General features: G+C 49.4%; 1 protein-coding gene across 1 annotated transcript in view; it reads left to right on the top strand.

The window, feature by feature from the left end:
• The window catches only part of XYLT1 (xylosyltransferase 1), a 291,435-nt gene that overhangs the window by 244,400 nt on the left and 26,072 nt on the right, over nucleotides 1–20,963 (top strand). Inside the window, exon 6 of the mRNA XM_025855530.2 lies at nucleotides 7,167–7,247. Within this exon, the coding sequence (XP_025711315.1) occupies nucleotides 7,167–7,247 (81 nt within the window). The remainder of the gene's footprint in view (nucleotides 1–7,166; nucleotides 7,248–20,963) is intronic.

The following is a 20,963-nucleotide window of genomic DNA, read 5'->3' as shown; positions in this document are numbered from 1 at the left end:
GACTCCCCTTTTTTTGTCTCCAAAGTTTTTTTTGCTCATGACTCTTCTTTAGAGAACTGTGAACTTGACCTTCCTTTCTTGTTCTGGAATTCTGGCCTTCCAGAGAGATGTGCTAGCAGACAAGAGGACTTCCATAAGGTCCAAGCATTACCTGCTTGGAGGGTGGCCAACGGAGCAATGGCAGGGTCTCCCCCCACTCCCCCACAACACACACACCCAAAAAGAAATAAGCCACATGGAAAAATGGGTGTGAATCCATTTGTGAGCTGGAATGGGGCAAGAGGAAATCCAGTGGCCAGGGCTCAGATTTTAGACGAGTAGAGCAGAAAGGCCCCAGACCCAGGACAGGAGGCTTTGTCTGGGTCACCTCCTGACGTGCAGCCCGTGTTCAAGGACTGTCCCTTCGAAAGGAAGTAGGAGGCCTCAGAAAGTGGCTGTCATTTCTCGCGCTTATTTCGTGGCCCTTGTTCTAAAGAAACGGAGCAGACTCCTAAAGCTGATGGGCCATGAGGAGAGCAGGATTGCAGAGCCCGGGCTGTGGACCTGGAGTGCCCAGGTCTGAGTCGGCGCTCCACCTGCCCCAGAAGATGTTGGCCAAGCCCTTAAATCTCTTTGTGTCCCACTTTATTCATGCATCAACTTGATGGGGTAGTTGTTGGATGAAAGGGGGAGGAGCACTTAACCCTTTGTAGGCAACTCGGGCAAGGTTCCTGTGATTGTTACTAAGTGTTTTCTCCTGCCCTGGGTGGGCTTCATGGCCCCACATCCGCCCCAGTTCAAAGATGGAGGAGCATTTTTGGTAGAGAGGAAAAGAGGTGGGCAAAGGCATGGATAGACAAGGGAATGATGGAGCCCCTCCCGCAGGGCAGGCACTGTGCTGGGCCCTGCACCCACATGCCCTGCACACCAGTGGTCCGCTTGGATATTTGTTAAGCATGCCAGTGAGTATTTGCTGAACATCCACCACGTATCAGGTCCTGGAGGAACAGAACAGAATGAGACCCAATGCCTGCTCATCTCACAACTGTAACCAGGCCCTGAAGAGTGTTGTCCAAGGTGCCTGTGTTGAAAATCCCTGTGCTATTAACAGACAGATGGCACCAGCTGCAGCAGCTGCCCTGGGCACTGGATAGTTCTGGGCAACCCCCCCCCCCCCACACACACACACTCCTTGCTGCTTGACAGAGGCTCATTTGCGTCCCACTGGTTGTTGCTATCGTAGGGAAGCCAGAAAGGCCCTGCCAGGCCTGGCCAGCCTGCCCAAGAAGCCCACCGGCCTCCCCAGGAGAGCCCCCCCACCATCACTTTGCAATTTCCTTCTCCCTCCCACACCCCTGGGAGCCAGCCGGGGCAGGGCTGCGAGCCCCACCCTTGACTCTGGGAGTAGCCTCAGTCTGTGCAGTATGTCTTTCTAAAAGCAGAGAGAGACTGACAAGTGCCTTTTGCATAAACACTTCCACATCTGGGAGTTTAATCCTACCGAAATCTATCCTACTCAAATATGGAAAGATAAATATGCAAGGATGCGAGGCTCATAGGCATAGTATCTGTAAGTGGGGGGTGGGGGTTCAAACACCCTAAAGGTCCATCACTAGGGGATTGTCTGTGTCCATTCCGTAGGATTCCGTGTAGCTGTTAGAAGGATGAAGTCTACTTGTATGTGCTGACTAGACAGATGCGCGGGCTAGATCAGCGCATGAAAAAGCCATGGACATACACGTTCCCATTTATGTAATAAGAATGAATGTGAGTAGTAGAGCATCTGCTTCATAGGGTCGTCACGAGGACTGAGTGGGTTAACATGCAGAGTGCTGAGGAGAGGAGCCCCCATCGTAGGCCCTTGAGTGTTAGATGCTCTGGTTACTCTCGTTCTTGCTCTTCTCTGTCTTGCTGTGGACAAAGCTGGGGAACGCGAATTTTAGAAGCATAGGAAAGGGTTACATTTGGCCTTCCCCACCCCTCCTGGTTTTCTCTACTCTTGGGCTCCTCATAAAAGGACGGAGTATGGGACGTCTGGGTGGCTCAGTCGGTTAAGCGTCTGCCTTCGGCTCAGGTCATGATCCTGGGGTCCTGGGATCGAGCCCCACATCGGGCTCCCTCCTCAGCAGCGGGTCTGCTCTGTTTCTCCCTCTCCCACTGCTTGTGCTACGCTCTCACTACCTTTCTGTCAAATAATTTTTTTTAAATCTTTTAAAAAAATTTTTAAAAAAAGGATAGAGTATGACATCCCACAGACCCAGATGCCACCAGCTCAGGTTGGTTTTCCCAGGACCAGCTGATTATAAAACTAAAACATCTGTGTCCTGGACACCCAACCAGGACAGTTGACCACCCTCCATATGCCCCTGGTGGCCCAGGTGCTTTAGGAGGTACACAGACATGTAGTCATTATTGGTTCTCATGTGAAACCGGAAAAAAACATAAATGGTATATCAGAACGACTCAGCCTCAGAAGGAAATTTCTGACACTTGCTATGACATGGATTGTACCCTGAGAACATCACAAAAAGACAAATACCGGATGGGTCCCACTTACATGGGGTTCTTGGAGTTTGACTCCTCTATGAACTTGTTCACAGAGACGGGATGTAGAATGCTGGTTCCCAGGGGCTGGGAGCAGTGAGGACATGGGGAGCTCTTGTTTCCAGGTTTCAGAGATGGAGTTTCGCGAGATGAAAAGCGTTCCGGAGATAGATGCTGGTGATGCTTTGCAGAACTGTACGAATGTACTTCATACGCCTGAACTGTATACATTTAAAATGGTTAAGATGGCAAATTTTATGTTCTGTGTATTTTACCGCAATTTAAGACTGGGGAAAAAGTACATCAGATACTACAAATATCGTTGCACAGGGTAGAGCTAAAGAACCGTTTAAATGGAGCATATCTATAAGACAACTGTGTGGATGAGATGCTAGGGGGAAGAAGCTGGGGAAATTCAGTAATCCTGTGCTCAGATGGCAGGTGCCTCCACACACACCACCCCTGGCTTGCCCAGTGCCACAGTCCTCCGTCCCCTGCCACTCGTACACGTGTCTGCTCACGTGGCCCACCCACTGCATCCACGAGAGCTCGATCTGGGGCCCTCTGGGGTTTGCACGTACCCGGCGGCATCGGGGGTCGGAAGTCCTGAATCCTCACGTTCACGAAAACTCTTAGGCTTCGCTTTTGCCTTAGCAGTACTGTCGAGCCTCTGCCAGATTCTTCCCAGCACCCTATATCAGACAGGGGGTTCTGGCCCACAGCATGGGGGGCAGGAAGGATGTAGAGCAGTTCAGTTGGTTCTGTGCGTGCTTTCTCCAAGTGGAGGCTGGGCCGGCCCCGTCCCCTCCACACCCTGCCCCCTGGAAGGACCTGAGCTGAACCATGCCCCCTCGTCCTATGCATCCTCATGCCCAGAGCCATGAAGCATCTTAGACACACAGAATGTTGAGGTGGCCCTCTGGGAGCCATCCTAACGCTGACACCAGCTGGAAGAATGGGGACAAGTCCCTTCTACGGGGCATTTCCCCAGCCGCACTCTGCAGGGACATCCCCTGGGTCTTACGCACAGAAAGCTTTCCAAGTTCAAATCTGGTTGGGTCGTTATCCTCCTGTCTCCAGCTTGAAATGTCTTCAGCTTCTGATATTCAGGATGGTAATAATACCATGAAATAACAGCTAACATTTATCAAGGGCTTACTGTATGCCCAGTGATACCTGCCCAGGTCTTACGTGCATTACTTTATTGAATAATCCCAACACCTGAGGCTTACCGAGATGAAAGTAACTGGCTGCAAGTCCGGGCTTTCAGGAACGGGCCTTGGGGAGAAGATGAAGAAGGAAAGAGGAAGAGAATTAACTACCATATCCATGCCTCACTAAAAGCAGCACCTCTTAAACTTTAAGGGGCACGCGCATCCCCTGGGAATCTCGTCAGAGAGCCAGTTTTGACTCAGTAGGTCTTGGGCGGAGCCCGAGATGCTGCATTTCTAATAGCGGCAGGCTGGTGCTGTTCATCCAAAGATCAGGCTTTGAGTGGGGAGGCATCGGAGCACTTCCACCGGGGATGGAGCTCCTTCATTCATTCGTTCCCTCCCTCATTCATTCGTTCCCTCCTTCAGTTGTGGAAGCGGCCTTGTAGCGAGGGGCATGATGGGCTTTGACATTTGGAACCAGGTTCTGATCACTAAGCAGTGGCTTCTCTGAGCCTCAGTTGCCCATCTGCAAAATGGGAATGAAACTCACATCTCAGAGAGTCTTTGTGAATATTCAAATGCAATAAAATGTAGCAAAAGTCTGCCCCAGGGTCTCAGGCACGGTGGGCATTTCATAAATGGTCATGGTTTGAGAGCTCTTTTTATCGGTTCTTTTGTTGATTGATTCCAACAGAGATTTTCACACGGTTCCAATAAGGGTATTTATATGACAGCAAATTTATTTATTGAGATAAATCCCTTCCTTATTAAAATAAATCATTTATTTTAACTTTTACTTATTTGCATATTTCCGCAAAGACATCCCAGTGGCTCTGAAGGCTGCCAGTGATGGGCCCAGAGTCACTATCCTGAATCCGAGGAATGGGCATGGACAAAGAAACATGGCTTCTAATGATTTCCAGGAAAGGTGGAAGGAAACTGTAGAGGCAGGCACAGGTGACGAGCTGCGGGAGCCCCTTGGCAAATGACTCCACCAGAAGGGAGGGGTGAGAAGTGGATGTGGTGGGGAGAGGGAGAGAGAGGGGCTGGGACTGCGTAAAATGTCAGCAGATCGCAAACTCTTCATTATCCAAGGGGAACTAAAGATTATGTAGGCAATTATAGACAGGCCACCGAAAGCAACAACAGGAAAATGTGGGCCCCAGCCAAATTGCATGTCCCCTTGAAGAAGGGCTGGGGAGATGGGCTCTGGCATGCCGATCAGGCTTTCTACTCTGAAGGAGAGGGAGAGGGAGGGGGCTGGGGGCTCCCATGGAGGGGGACGCAGGGGTCCCCTCGCCCTGCCAGTCCGGCCAAGCCAGGCACACAGCGCTTTGCTTTGAAAGGCAGCCTTACCCCCAGCTCCAGGCCTGGGATCCACAGCCCCCCTCCCTGGGCACTGTCCCCCCCCCCCCAAGATGTCATCTTTTGAGACGATTTCATGTGGAAGCATCGCTAAGTAAATTCGCTAAATGCCTATTCATCCCCGTCAGATGGGGACTCGGTGAAGCAGTAAATGTGAAAATGGCCCCAGCTCAGGGCCCTGAAAGGCGCTTTCTGGGGTTGCCAAATGGAGCTGCGGCCGCTGACCCTGGGAGCCCCCGGAGCCCCGGCCCAGCCCCTCCAATCCTCCCCCTGAGGCCGCTGAGAGGCCCTATTTATTATTCCCGCTGCCAGGGACCCATTCAGAGGTTAACTTGTCTCCGTATTCATCAGGACGACAATAATGAACTGTCGCAGAGTGGCGAGGGGGTTGGTAAATAGGAACTGCTAAGACGTGGAGAGGGAACGGGCCTCCTTACGGTTTGGAAAGAGACGGCGCTTTCCTTTTTTTTGGTATGGTCTCATTTCTCCCGGCAACTTCGAGAGGGCCTGTGCCCACAGCTGCCCCATAACTTGGTAGGAGGCACACGGGCTTTCTCTTGCGGCATGCGGGCACGGTTGTCCACACAGGAGACGCACCATTTTGCAGACACGTGGGGTTCGCCTTTTGTCTGCATCCCTGGGATTCACCCTTGTGCGCCCCCGCGGGGCTTGGCTTGCTGCGTGCGTAGCAGATGGACCTCCGTGCAGACAAGGGGCTTCTCGGCCGCCGCTAGAATGGGCTGGCTATGAGTCGGGGTTTAGTTCAGGGGTAGGATGTTTTCACTGCAGCGCCTCTTAACCGCTTGGTGCCCCCTCCACCGGAATTATGAGTTGGTCACCGTGAGTCATCCAATCACGGAACAGGGGCTGGCGGTGGCTGTAGGGAGTTGCAGGGACGTGAAGGAGGGGTACCGGGTGGGGGCCGCTCAGACCAGACGGTGGGGAGGTGGAAGGAGAGAGCACCTTGCATTTATTGCACACCTACTATATGCTCTTTTAGTGCACCCAGTTATCCGTTCGCTCTGTAGGCACAGAGAGCCTGCTATTCGCTGGGCAGCCAGGGGAGTTCAGAGAAGCCCTCCCCCCCGACGCCCCGAGGTTCAGTTACTCACCCTTGGACACACAGCTGGGTCAGGAGTGGAGCTGGGATCTGTCTCCAGACCCTTCTGCTTCAAGAGCCCAGGTATTGCTTTCTGAGGCACCCACCTGCCTCCCAAAGGTCCGGTGGCCTCCATTCTCTGCCCAAGGACGGCCTTCCTTTCTACTGCTTCCGCCCTGTCCCCCGCTTTGAAACAGTGGTTAACCCTTTCCTTCTGAAGTAAAAAATCCAGCACCGTTTACCTGTTGGGGTCTATTCAGCAGAAGAGACGACTGCATTTCGGGCAGATGGAGACCCGTGTGACTGCCTTTTAAAATACGGTCACAGCTGTGTGCACAAGCCGATTAGCTGTGACTACACTGCGGGTTCCGAGACTGATGGCGATAAATTTGGGATAACAATGCTGGGAACGACGTCATCTGTTTGGCTCACGCTTCATATTTTTCGAAGCTCACGCAGTCAGTAGCCCAGTGGGTTTTGAGGACTTGGTATTCCTTCATCCAACAACAAGCTAATGTAGCTCCTACTGGGTGCCAGGGAGGAGCAAGTCCCACTAGGCTCTGCCTTCATGGAGCTTACATCATAATATCAGCAAATTTAACACTCAGTAATGGACACAGAGCGATGTGATGAAGGTGAAGGTGGGGGAGGCAGATGCTACTTTAGGTTGGGTGGCCAGAAAGGGCCTCTCTGAAGAGGTGACATTTGGAAGGAGACCCGGGTGACATAACAACAAGCCAGACCTGGAAAGAGACAAGGCAGAATTTCCCAGGCACAGCAGGTGCAAAGGCCCTGAGGTTGCTAAGTATCTGGCATCGCACTGCACACCGATGACTTCATGTTTGCCAAGCCCAGTGCTGGGCACTGGAGATCCTAAAACAGCTGGGGCACCATGCTTACCCTCAAAGAGTTCACAGACTATGGAACATGTAGGATACACACACACTAATAGTCCTTTTTAACATAGTATGGTAAGTCCACGGTCTCTGGAGGACTCTGACCTTCCTCTTGGTTTGTTTCCACAGGACAAATGACCAGCTGGTGGCATTTCTCTCCCGATACCGAGATATGAATTTCCTGAAGTCACACGGCCGGGACAATGCAAGGTAGTACATCCTATCACCCCCCACCCTTGTGCAAGATGGAAATGAAAATCCAAGGGCTCATTTGGGGCTCCCTTCCAGACTGGTTTGCTGCAGCCAGAGAAGGTAGATGGAGAAAGGCATGGCTCACATGGCCTCTTTCACCTAAGATCTGAATTGGTCTCTCATGTTAGCCAAGGACCCGAATAATAGTAAATGCGTCTCCTCGCGTGTTAGCCCTTTACACCTTTTTTTCCGCGCGCTTTTCCTGAGTTTGTTTATCTCATTACGGCAACCCTTTGAGGTAAGTAGGGCAGCTGTGGCTAATCCCCACTTCATTGGTGGGAAGACCGAGGCCCCTAGTTGAAGCAATGGCCTCAGTTCATCGGGTGAGTGACGTGGGGCCATCACTGGTCAGCCCGTCACTCAGCAAATATTTGCCCCCTGCCAAACACGTGCCAGGCACCCTTCTAGAGGTGAACAAGACAAAAATCCTCGTTCTCACGGAATTTACTTCAGAGGGAGAAAGAGTCTCTCGCCGGCATGGAGTTGAGCTCAAATATCCTGACTTCTACCCCGTGCCCACGCCAGTGCCTCACTCTTTCACCCAAGACACGGGGCAGGGGCTCGAGGCACCAGAAGCACGATCTGAATCCATTGCACCTCACTCACCTAGAATGAGTGAGGCCAAACAGCTTTGAGCCACATCTACATCTCTGGCCAGAGATCAGCTAGAAGGGATTCAGTCTCGAGCGCCCCCTGTAGGGGAGATCACAGGACCGGCCTCACCCCTAACAAAAACCCAGCCCCGGATCACTCTGACGTGCCGGAGGTTTTTTCCTAGCGCTGAACTCAGACCATAACCTGCCCGCACATGGGATAATCTGAGCGCTTTCCCGTGTTTTGTGTGGGCCTCGCGTTGGTTTGGTTTTGTTTTGCTTTAATTCAAGTGCTTCATTTGAAAATGAATAGCCGCGTGTAAAAATAGCAATGTTTCCCAGGCACATTCAGATTTCAGCTCCTCTTAAAAGACCCCGCCTGGCGTCCACTCACTCTGGGCCTGAGTTTTTTCATTGGAGGCTCTCCCCCGGGTCCTACATGAAGCCTGCGTCCTCCAGGTCACTGCGGGCCTCACCTGTCCCCCTTCCCTGCTTAGCTCCCCCAGTGGCCTTTCGGTTTGCAATCTGTGCTTCAGGTGTTCTCTGCCAGGGCTGACGGAGGCGTCGTTTTGGCTGGCTCTGGAGCTCCGCTCACCCAGTTACCCATGGCACGGGAGGGGCAGAATGCAAGCAGTGAGCTCCATCTCCCAAGCTCTCCATATGTAAACCCAGAACCCTTCGTTGTGTCATTTCTAAAATTCTAACTCTGATTTCATCCAGCTCTTGAAAGATTGTTCCTATCCTACTGGCAGCCTGCATTTTTTTTTTTTTTTTAATGTTTAGAAGGAGCTCCGCCACCCCCCAGCCCTGACTTGAGGTTGCTTTGTAAATCAGCCCAGATGAGCATGTTCCAGCCGCAAAGGGTAGAGAGGCCTGGGGTAGACATGGAAGAATTATAGCCCCTGGGCGTTGTGTTCCTAGTAAGTGCCCCGCTCCGCTGACCCCTTTTCCTGCAGGATCTTCTTAGAGCCATTCAGTGCAAAATAAGAATTACTATCCCCATCTGTCAGGAGAAGCAAGGGGGTCTTTGGGAGTCCAAATGATTTTGCCAAGGTTACACAACTGGTAAGTGCTGGAATTTGAACCCAGTTCTCTGGCCCCAAAGCCCAGGTGGAGCAAGGCTGAGCTGAACAAGATTCCATGCAGGTGTTCGCTATCAAAACTGGCCCAGATGGTGGTGTCTAGGCCCTTAGGTAGAGAATGAAGACCCTTCTTCCCCTCCCCTCCAGGTAACCTTGTAATAACACGTTTGGTGCAAAGTCGCATCCTGAGAAAGGAGCCCATCAAACCTTGATAGACCTGGGTCTGAATTACGTCCGCCCTAGTAGTATGCCAGCCTAGTCAGTATTTATTCTCTCTCCACTATTTCTAGGCCCTGGGCTTGGGACCGGGGATAGCACAGAGGTTAAAATCACGGGCTTTGAGGTTGTACCCCCTGGATTGGGGTCCTGCTCTGTCACATCCTAGCTGTGTTGAATTAGATGGGTGACTTAACCTCTCTGAGCCTGTTCGCTTCCCTGTATGATGGAGATATGAATAGACCTGCACCCACAGGGTTGAGAGGATTCAATGGATGCTGCATATAAAGCATCCAGCGTATAGTAAAGGCCCTATGTGATGATGGTGAGGAGGAGGATGGTGATGCCATGGCCGTGATAAGCAGAGGGCAAAAATATTGCTGGTGGAAGAAATAGATAGTTGGTGTTTGGGCCAGAGTTGAGCCTCTGGATGTGTGGGTACATCCTGTCTAGCTGATACGCACTGGTAGTCAACAGGTAGTACCCAAAGGGCACAGGATAAGATCAAGATTCAGGCTAAGATGTGGCTCACACCTCCTCCCAAAACCCTAAAACCCAAGGCTTTCTGAACAGAAAAGCTCACAAGTTCCACCACCCATGAATGAGCCTTTGGCTGGTTTTCTCTCACTAAGATGAATGAAGGGCAGCAATTGAATATTCATTTCGTAGTAAAATGAGCCATCATCTGCCCCCCCCCCCCCCGTCGCCCTCTGTCAGCTGGGGCCTCACCTGCTGCATGAGCCAGCCTAGCCACGGCGCATCCTCTGTCATCCCCTCTGCAGGGCACAGAGCGGCCATGGCTTAGCTCCAGGCCCGGCACGGGTGGTGTGTTACAAAGGACGCTTGGTGGCAGATGACAGAAACCCAGCTGAAACTAGGCTAAGCGAGTAAAGGAAGTTAGTGGAAGGAGAACATTGGTGTCCCACTTCGGATAGGGCTGAATCAGGCAGTTCAGATGATATCATCAAGCCCAGACTCCGTTAGTTCTTGTCTTTTCCTTTTGTGTGTGGGTTTTGGGGTTTGTTTTTTTGTTTTTTGTTTTTTGTGTTTTTTTTTTTTTTTTGGCTGTTGAATTATTTACTATTATTCCTGGAGCGGGTTAAAGAAAAATAAACACATCAAATAGCCAAGGAGTTCAATAACAAGAATCTTTTTCTTTGTCTTTTTTAATTGGGATGTAATTGACATAACATTAGATTAGCTCCAGGTGGAAGACATAACCGTTCGTTATTTGCATATATTGCAAAATAATCACCATAAGTCTCGTTACCATCCGCCAGTGCACAGAGTTACATTTTTTCCCTGTGATGAGAATGTCTCAGATCTACTCTCTTAGCCGCTTTCCGATACACGATACAGTATTACTGACTGCACGTCACGTCACGTTCTCACGTCTCCGGGACGGATTTATTTTACAACTGGACATTTGTACTTTCTGACTACCTCCTTCCCTTCTGTTAGTTCTCGTTTCCTTTGTGTTGGTTTGATTTTTCTGGCTTCAGATGGCAACTGTTTGCAACTTACTAGCCTCGTTTTACAGATGAGGAAACAGAATCGGAGACGTTAAGTAACCCACTTAAGCCAACACAGGGCAGGGCTAGGACTCAAACCTGGGGGGTGGGTGTCCCCAGAGCCCAAGCTCGTGACCCCTGCATGATGCAGCCTGTCTGTGCTCTGGGCCTGCCTTCCTCCCATATGCTGGGCGGCCTCAAGGCAGCCACTCTGCTTCTCTGGGCTTCATGTCCTCCCTTGGAAAAACGGAGGGGATGAACAAGAAGGTCTCCGAGGCCCTTCCCGTTCTGACGCTCTCTGCTCCTGGACTCACCCTTGTAAAAGAGAAAAACGAAGAGTTGGAAAGACCAAATGATGTGGGGAGGCCGGGGCACGCAGTGAGACACAAAATAGGCCACGGGGTGCCTCGGTTTTTAATTCCACATGGTTCCTAATAGCGGTGTTGACCTTCTGTCCCCATCTCCAGCCCTTGGCAGCCCATTTGGATTCCCAGCTCCAGCTGCGAAGAGACAGTATAAAGGCAAACTAATATTTTAAAAGCGGCCCAATTGGTCCTGACTGTTCCTGTAATTAAATGAAGGGGAGTGTTGTGTTCACCGTTTCTCCTTGCTTTCCTCCAAAAATTAAAGTAACCAGATACAGCAAAAGCCAGGCAGCACAGTTAACCATTTTCCCAGCGAGCCTCTGCAGGCCGAGCAGAAGTCCACTGTGGGTGGACTGTGAGTCCACTGTGAGTCTCAGTGGGCAGGTCCTAGCAGACGTCCCCCAGAACTCCTGGCTGCTTCTGCCCAGGGGCCCTGCGAGACATTTCTCAAATGTCTGCAGCCTGGGTGTTGGGGAGCCCCTGACAGGGGACAAAAGGGAATATCCTTTCCATCAGCCTGAATAGGATTTCCTCTGGGACTTTTCCTGCCTCGATCCATCTGAGCTCGTTGCCACCTGATCCAAGGTCCCCAGGGTCCCCATGCTGAGCCCGGGGACGCAGTGGGGCGCGGGGCTAAGCACCTGCCCACTGGAGGCTCGGCTCCTGTGTTGAAATGCCGCCTCTGTTTCCTTATCTTTATAACATCGGAACAGGGACGTCGGGATTGTGGAGGACCAAGTGTCCTCACTGACCCGAGGAAGGCCCCAAGCCAGGCACTGTCCACTGTGTTGTCTCATTCCAACCTCACTTGGCAGGTGCTGCCCCCTCTTAGAGATGAGTACGACTGAATCATGGAGAGTTGTTTTCATGGGCTCACGGTTCCACGGCCGCTGGGCAGCAGGGCTGGGATTGAAACCTGGTTCACTCTGACTTTAAAGACCTGGGTGGGTTTTTTTGGGGGGGGGTTATTTTTTTGTTTGTTTGTTTGTTTGTTTTTGGTCACACCATGATTCGTGACTGCATCTGAGAGGACCTGCAGTTTTAGGTTCTTGGGAGGGATATAGATGAAAAAGCAAAATTCTAACTTTAAGCAGAAGCGTTTTTTCAATGATGTGGGGAGGGGAGATTAGGTCCTTTCCCTGCTTTGTAGGGTCAGCATATCCCAACGTGTGTTCACGATCCAGCAGTGTGGTATGCGAGATGGTTTCTGGTAGTTCATTCACAATTATACAGGGAAATTTAGGTATTGATCCTAAGTGTATCAACAAACATTTATATAACTGATTTCATGATTTCATGGCTATTATGCTTAGCGTAAGACTAAGTTTAAAAAAAAATAGTTGAAGCTATTTAAAGCTGACTTAGAGAAAAATCATAGGGGAGCTTTCCTGTAGGTGTTACATAAAGCACCTGGCACAGCAGGTAAGAATTCAGGCTTGGACTCTAGGCATGTGACCTTGACTGAGTTACATCAATCACCTGTATGTCTGTTTCCTCATCTGGAAAATGAGAATGATGCTAATAAGACCAGCCTCGCAAGAGTCGTTAAAAGAATTAAATGGGCTGACTACAGGGATAAACTCTTGGAACAGTTAGTTGTGCATATTAACTTGGTAAGGACAGTGGTCGTGATGATGATGGAGAAGTTATGAAAATGGGATACAAATGATTGACATTTGGAACTTTCTACAATTCTTACAGAAACAATTAGCCATTTGAAATGTAAGGCGGCTAGACCCCTAGGAAACTAGGAGGGGTCCTAGCCCCCAGGTCAGAAGTGACATCAGTCAGTTTCTTCCTGTTCTCAGGTCCGTACCCCACCTGTTTTAAGCAGCACCCCCCCCATTGGGCACCAGAATGGTAGCTAAGCAGCTTCAGCAGCTCCTTCTCTCTGACACTGAACTAATCTTCAGACCCAAATGTCCCTTGATATATAAACAGGCAACTGTTTAGCCAAAAGTTGGCAAATCCACTGAGAGCCTGGCCAGGAACCTCCTCCAAGCAAATCTGCTCTCAGGAGGCCCTTTCGTGCCAACGTGCTTATCAAGAGATGGGCTCTCTCCCCAGCTGTCTTGTAGCTCTATGATTGATGTGAGGAGATAATTAATACCTCATTTCCAATGAGGACAGCAGATTGCATTTCCCTTTCACTTTTCTTCAACCCAACCAGTGAGTTTATCACTGTTTGCATGTTCACTTTATTTAATCCAATTACAGCAGCCATGTCAAAATAAAGTTTAGCATCGCACCAGCACCCACGCAAAGCTGTGGACGCATCTCCTTTTTTGGCCTCCACGTGGGTTTTGAGGTCAGCTTGGGAACTTTTCTTTTTTCCAAAACAATACACATCCAAGATGGACCAAAGACTAGAAGCAAAGTATGTTGATGGTGTCATCTCTGAGAGGTAGAGTTTGATTTTTACTTTTTTCTATTCCAAGTCTTCTATGATGGAGACGTGCATTATGTTTATAAACAGAACCAAAGGCAGTACACATTGTTTTTTAAAAATGTGTGAAAAATTGTGGCATACCAGTTAGCCCTCAGTGGACCTTTAGATTCTTGGAAGTACAAGCTGATTTGCGGCCCCAGGCACCACGAAGACCATGGGCCACCAAGTCAAGTCTAGGTCCCAGGATTTGGGCCTCTGACTCTACATCTCTTCTCAGGCTTCTTTCCCCCCCCCCCCCCACCCTTGGAGGTCAAACCCAAGTCTGCTTTCTTCACACAAGGCAGTAGTGAGAGTCACGTGGGAAGGGTTTCCTGGGGGCCAGGGACTGTCTTAAGTGCTTTACAGAGATGACTTCTTTCAAGTCTCAAAACCACCCCATGATGTAAATGAGGTCCTAGCAGGGCCCATTTTCCAGATGGGGCCACTGAGGCAAGGTTGGTTAAACAACACCCAGCTCATCAGTGGGGAAGCAGACCAGAACGCGGGAAGTCTAGCCCTCGCGTCTGCACTCCTAGTCACCGTACTACACTCATTCCTTCAGCATGTTCATTGCGGAGCTCTCCACCCTGTCCCAGTAGATGATGCGCTCCCTCCAGCAATGAAGTCAGAGTCAGCCTCGCCTGTGGTTGGCCTACTGGAGTGTGTCGGCAGAGCTGACCATATCTCTGTAGTCTCACTCCAGCCACCTTGGCGTCTTTCCATTCGTTGGGCTCTTGCACACGCTCTACCTGTCCCTTAGAAAACTCTTTCCCACAGCTCCTTGGATGACCGATTTTCTTCCCACCCTTCACAGGAAGCTTAAATGCCACCTCCTCAGTGAAGCCTTCCCCAACAATCTTCACTAATGACGTCCCTGTCTCTTTCTCTTCTGTCCTTGCCCTCTGAGTTCTTCTGTAGAACACTTACCGCACACACTTAATTATATGTTAATGTGTTTTGTGGCTCTTTGTGTCTACTTACTTAGTTATTAGAGCAGGATTATAGCTGGGTGGCTGAGAGTGTGGAATCCAGAGCTTGACGGCTAGGGTTAGAATCACACCCTTGCCCCTAACCAGCTGTATGGCCTTGGGGAAATTACTTAGTGTCGCTGTTCCTTCGTTTGTAAAATGAACCCTCATAGGGTTGTGGTGAAGACTAAATGAGAGAATATGTCTTAAGCGTGAGGAACAGAGTCTAGAAAGTGGCAAGTGCTCAGTAAATGGTGGGTGTTATTATTTCTGTATTTTATCTCCCTGGAAGAGAGAAGAAGGGCAGGGATGATGTCCATCTTAGTCACCGCCATATTCTCAGCACGCAGACGGAGAGTATCCAAGATGCTACCTAGAGTTGCCGAGTGAGTGAATGCCCCGGGCCCCCTTGTTCTTCCAGATACTGCAGAGTAGAGGCAAGACAGTTGACTCCAACCGAGGTCAGGAAGGGGCAACAACCCACCCTGGGCCTGAGAGAAAATGGCCAACAGCGCCCCTGTGGAGCTGCCAACTAGGTGCCAGTGAGCTGGATCCTTGCTGACTCGTAGCATGGGAAGATGATATATTAATGCTGCTTGGACGGAATTGGAAAGATGGGCCTGACACTTGTCACTTCTGCCACCACAACCACGGGCATTGTTTACTAAAATAATCTCAGGATGGGGTGCTTGCGTGGCTCAGTCATTTGGGCATCCAATTCTTGGTTCCGGCTCAGATCACAATCTCAGGGTCATGGGATCAAGCCCCGCATCACGCTCCATGCTCAGTGGGGTGTCTGCTTGAGATTCTCTCCCTCTGCCCCGCCCCAAATAAAAATAAATAAATCTTCAAAATCTCGGGAGATGAAATTCATCAGGAGGCTTTGGGCTTCTGTCCTTGGTGCTGAAGCATCGTGTCTTGTCAGGATCTAGGGGTGTCTTCTTAGCTCTGGAGATGTCCTGCTCATGCCTGTCTACCAAACTGCAGGAGAGAAAACAGGAGAGATGGAAATCTTAAGTTTGTAGCTTGGTGAAGGAAAAATATTAAGCATCTTGGTGAACATTTATGGAGTGCTGTGGGTTTTCATGCTTTGTTCCATGACTTTATTTTTTAACTAAAATGCTTAGGTCGGACTTATGCTAAAGGAGTAATCTGGATTTCGTGACAGATCACTGGACAGGAAGGAGAAGAAGGGGAGATTTTATTCCTAGGCTATGTGACTTTGGATGACTTTGAATCATACATCCTCTCAGTGCGTTGTTTTGTTTTTTTTTCCCCAATCTATAGAGTTAATTATATTAGCTGATTGCTAAGATTCCTTCTTACTCAAACACGCTGTAAAATCTGAGGGGCAGAGTTCTTCCTTTTTGAACTCATTACAGGACAAGACAGTTCTGGAATAATTCTACACTCAATGAATATGCCAAGACGGTAGCCAGGGAATTAACTGAATTGAGAGACTTCATTGTCTGCCTCTTCTAAGACCAGTTTCAAAGGCTACAGCAGCTTTCTTAACTGACCTTTCCACACACGGATGAGAATCAGGACCCCTGTCCCCTTCCCTCCAATTTTCTTTGATGCTCAACTGAGTAGAGCTTGGTCCCTGTGACATTTCAGTAGAATCATATTTAGTTATGACTTTGTTCCATGTTGTGCCAATAGAGAAAGTCTCTGGAAGGCAAACCGCCCATCCCTGAAAGCCTAGGAGGTAAACCCGAAGGCAGGTGATTCCATGTTTGCCCTTAAGTAGTCTGTCCTGAAGACAGAGGTTCTTGTGAGGTCAGGCTCTTCCAAGACCAACAGTGAGTCCTTTTCTCTCGGATTTCAGATTTCTGCACAGTGTCTTTTTGAGGTAGAAGTTCTCAGATCCTCTGTTTGGATCCTTTTGCAAGGAGCCTGACAAATTGGGACAGAAGAAGAACACAGAGTAGTTAAGAGCTTGCACTGGATTCATCCAGACCTGGTTTCGAGTCCAGGACCACTAGCTGTGTGACTAGAGAATGCGTTTGACCTTCTTGTGATTCAGTTCCTTCGTCTGTCAAGTGTATATTAGAAGAATCAGATACCTGGTTAACTAAGGGCTGCTACTTCCTGATTGAACAACCAGCATGGCTGTTAGCTGTTACGCTTCCCTTTATTCATTGGCTTAGGAAATATTTATTGAGACCAGCTGTATGCGAGGTACTATTATAGGTACTAAGGATACAGCCATGAACAAAAATAAGCCAAAAAAAACAAAAACCCTCTTCCCTCTTGGACTTACATCCAGTAAGGAGACAGTAAACTAAATAAATACCTTGTATATGGTAATGCAAAGTTTTAAATGCTATGAAAAAAAGCAGAGCACAAAAGGGTGGTCAGGAACATGAGGGATTGTGGAGGGTACTGCCGCTTTGTAAGAAGGGACTGACACCTGGGTCGGTCCATGGCTAGGATGAATGGTGCTTCCTGAACACTTAGCAAGAACCTTCATAAACCTCACCTGTCACGCCTTCACAGCTGATTCAGGGGGTTGTCAGCACAGCTGTGATGGAGCTGAACCTACAGATGAGCAAACTGGCATTCAGAGAGCCCAGGCAACCCCACACAGCTCACCGTCTGTGAAAGCAGAGACAGCCTTGGTACCCAGATGCTCTCCGCATCTCTTCTCTCATTCCACCTGTTGCCCCTATTGCCCCCACATAAGCAAGTCATCTGGAGATGAAACTAGAGAGAGGGGAGTGTCATTGGTCACCCTCTGTATATCGGGCCCAGTCTGCACGCCACCCCTCAGGTGACAGCACCACGCATCCTTGGCTGCTGACCAACCTTTGTGAACAGCCACACCCAGCTGTTGGCCAATTTACCTTGATTTCCAGCCATTCCCTTTGCAAGCGGTGGCAAATGCCCAGGGCGGGAAACAAAGTGCATATCCCTGCCCAAGCAGCTGACTCCTTTCCCTTGCTAGAAACCCAGACTCTGGGCCTCGGGCCACCTCCTCCCTAGTCCAGACCCCCTCTCAACCCTGGAACTGAGAGCTGGGGGATTGTTTGTCTCTATTGACTCATAATGAACCAAAGCATGAATTTGCAGCTTATCACTTTTCAAATGCAGTAAATATAGCAACCAATCTCCCACCCCATGAATATTTCATTTTGGAGATTACTGCATAAATGTTGTATTTGGATATTATGGTCTGGGACGTCACATTAAAATTGCAAGAGGATGCTATTCTCCCATAATGGAACACGAAATGTGGAAAGAAAACTTTTGCATGTCCTCACACCTGTATTTCTTTTCTTTCTCTGGGTTAGTCTTGGTTACCATGTAAGTTCTGCTGTAAGTTAGCTAAAATTTAAAGTCTTAAGCATGGTTAAGTGTCTGTGATTGGATATTATTATATAATTAGCACCAGCCAGAGCTGAGGTAGGATTTTCTTTTCCTAAACTCAGGGGCTTCCTTTAATGGACGGGTTTTAGAGCTCAGTTTTGTGTCCGTGGAATGGTACAGGAAGTATACTGAAAAACCTTCAACAAGTCACTCCCAGAGAGAACATGGCTTTGTGAACAGCTTGGATTTTACCCTTGGAAACCTTGTGTTAGGGAAAGAACAAGACCTAGGGTCTTGGAATATCTGGGCCTTCTGGTTGGCTTGTGTCCTCTGTGTATCCTCGGAAGAGTCATCAGCCTTCTCTGGGATCCCATGTATGCAGCTGGAATTCCTGCCCCACACTCTCTTCCTGGGTAGAACAGAGTGACTTAGAGAGTGTCACAACTGGAAAACGCCAGACAGTTACCTTAACCCATGGTTATCATGGCTGGTGGCCCATGAGCTGGGGTCAGGCAGGGATCTGTTTTATGTAGCCAGAAATACCTTTTTTTTTTTTTTTTAAGGAGTTTGAGTGTTTTTCAAAAAAATGCTTTCTCTCCTTCTTTGCTAACTCCACCTACCCTATTGTCTTATACCCAGCCTGCTTCCCACACTTCCATTATCGGTCTGACCCCTGTAGGCATCTGAGGTTGCGATCCAGACCTAGCCCAACTTTATCATTTTACCAAGGGGGAAGCCAGTACTCAAGGACATCACTTCCCAAAGTCAACTCAGCTGGTTACTGGTGGAGCCGAACCACAGTGTAGATGAAAAGCGCTTTTCAGCAGAACTCAGCCTGTTCACCGTCGTCATTGTTTTGATGACCCTCATCATTTCTGTTAAGAACTCAGTGTATTACATCATCATGCTCAAAGGGTGACCAGTGTATAGGGGCAGGTCCCCCACTTAAATGCAGAAAAAAGTACTGGGGTTATGGATTTATTAGCGAGGTTTCACGCGCTTCCCTCCAGTGGATGTTAGTGGATTGGGGGAGGCCCAGCGAGAGGGAGTCTCTGTACAATTCAGCATGTCCAGCACAGTGAAGCTGACTCCAGCTTTTGTACCCTGCAGTGTGGCCATCACAATAGGCCTTTCCTGAGGGGCGCCTGGGTGGCTCAGTTGGTTAAGTGTCCAACTCTTAATTTCTCCTCAGGCCATGATCTCAAGGTCATGAGATCAGGCCCCACGTCGGTCTCCACGCTCAGCATGGAGTCTGCTTGGGATTCTCTCTCTCCCTCTCTCTCCCTTTGCTCCTTCCCCCGCTTGCTCTCTCTCTCAAATAAATAAGGTCTTTGAAAAAGAAAAAAAAAAATAGACCCTTCCTGAATCACTGCCTTGCGCTGTCCTAGGAACTGGGAGGAAAGCGGAAAGGAGGAATCCGAGGTTAGTTCTAATGAGAGCCACGTCTACCTGGGGGGAGACCGGTAACTCGAATCTGAAGCCAGTGATGACATCTGTAATGGAGGTACAAAGACCTGTAGACGCAGGACGAGGGAGGTGGACTGGCTTAGTGGAAGAGGGGTATTTACATGCCACAGCCGTGGTTACCTGCTCTGTCCGGGGCCTGAGAACATTCACCTCCATCCTGGTAGGGATAAAAGTTTAAATTGTTGAGGAATGTATTAGGATTTTCTCAACTGCAAGTGATAGAATCTCATCTCCAAATGCCTTAAGCACATTACTGATGAGCCTGGTGGTGAGTCACGCGGGGTGGGCTCCAGGATCTCAAGCTAAGTCGCTGAGACCTAACCCCCCCCTTCCTTCTGCTCCTTTCCCTCCCTGTCTCCCTCACTCTTTTGCTCTCTCTCCATTTCCCCCTCTCTGTCCCTCTCCCTTCTGTGTTACCTCCACTATCAAACAGCTTCTATACTCAGGGGAACAGGATGGCCGCTAGCAGCTCTAGGCTGACATTCTCTCCGCAGAAACGCCATAGAAGAGCCTCCTTCCTGGTAGATGCAGCAAAAATCCAGGGCCCGATCTCAGACTTACCTTGAGTTACTCACCCATCCCTGAACCAGTTATCCAGCCGGGCAGATGGAACACTCTCATGACCAGCCTGGTCATGTTACCACCCCTGGTGCTGGGTGTAGGGCACGAATCCAAGTCAGCTGAGACTGAAGATAGGTGACTGTCCAAGGAACAATCAAGGTGTGGTCCCAGAAAACTGAGTGGATGCTGGGTAGTCAAGAACACGGGATGAAGCCTTGAAAACATGCTGGGTGGAGGAAGCCAAATACAAACAGGCCACATATTGTCTGATTGAATCTATGAAATGTCCAGAATAAGTAAAATCCACAGGTGCAGAAAGCACATTGGCGGTTGCCAGAGGCCAGGGGCAGAGGGACGGAGCGAGTGACTGCTCCCGGGTACAGGGTCTCCTTTGGGGGAGGGTGCTTAAATATTCTGGAACTACATAGGCGGCAACTGCGCAGCATCATGAACGTACAAATACCATTGAATTGTGCACTTTAAAATGGTTGATCTTGTGTTGTATGAGCTGGAGAAGCAGCAAGATCCCTGGATCAGGAGATGGCTAGACTGCAGGCTCCCAGAGAGAGAACTAGCTCCTGAGGGGCAGGAGCATCCTTCCTTCTGCTCCTTCCTGCCCCACACCAGGCCAGCACACTGCCTGGCACACAGTGTGTGTGAAGTTCATCCTGCAAAGGAACTGACGGTTCGGGCCAGAAGGCTTGGTTCTACTTCTACCCACCCTCCCAGCACGTCTGTTTTAGCAGCCCTTTGATCTTTGATTTCTGCATCTACAAATTAGGAGCTGCCAATTCTGCTCAGCCTGCCTTGCAAATCCCAAACACACACACACACACACACACACACACACTAACGCAGGAGTTACTAATCTGGGGTTCATGGAGACAATTCAAGGGTTCCATAATTTGGGCTGGGCAGAAAATTATCTTTGTTCCCACTAAACTCTCATTAAAATCCAGCTAAATAGAGGTAACACACCACAACAGTTTTAGCAGTAACTGTTAGGAATCACAGATTTTCATATCACATTCTGGTTGTGCATATACCTCTAAGTATCATTTACGTTCACCTCTTCTGCACAATTACAGTAGTTATTAGACCTGCCGCAAGATCATGTTATCTCGTGGTTAAAAAAAAAAAAAAAAAAAAACACATGATTATCATGAATTCGGTG

Source organism: Callorhinus ursinus, unplaced genomic scaffold (assembly GCF_003265705.2).
Source record: "Callorhinus ursinus isolate GAN/ISIS: 27379988/994484 unplaced genomic scaffold, GSC_fseal_2.0 scaffold13, whole genome shotgun sequence".
Lineage (NCBI taxonomy): Eukaryota > Metazoa > Chordata > Mammalia > Carnivora > Otariidae > Callorhinus > Callorhinus ursinus.
This window is presented reverse-complemented; position numbering and strand designations above follow the sequence as displayed.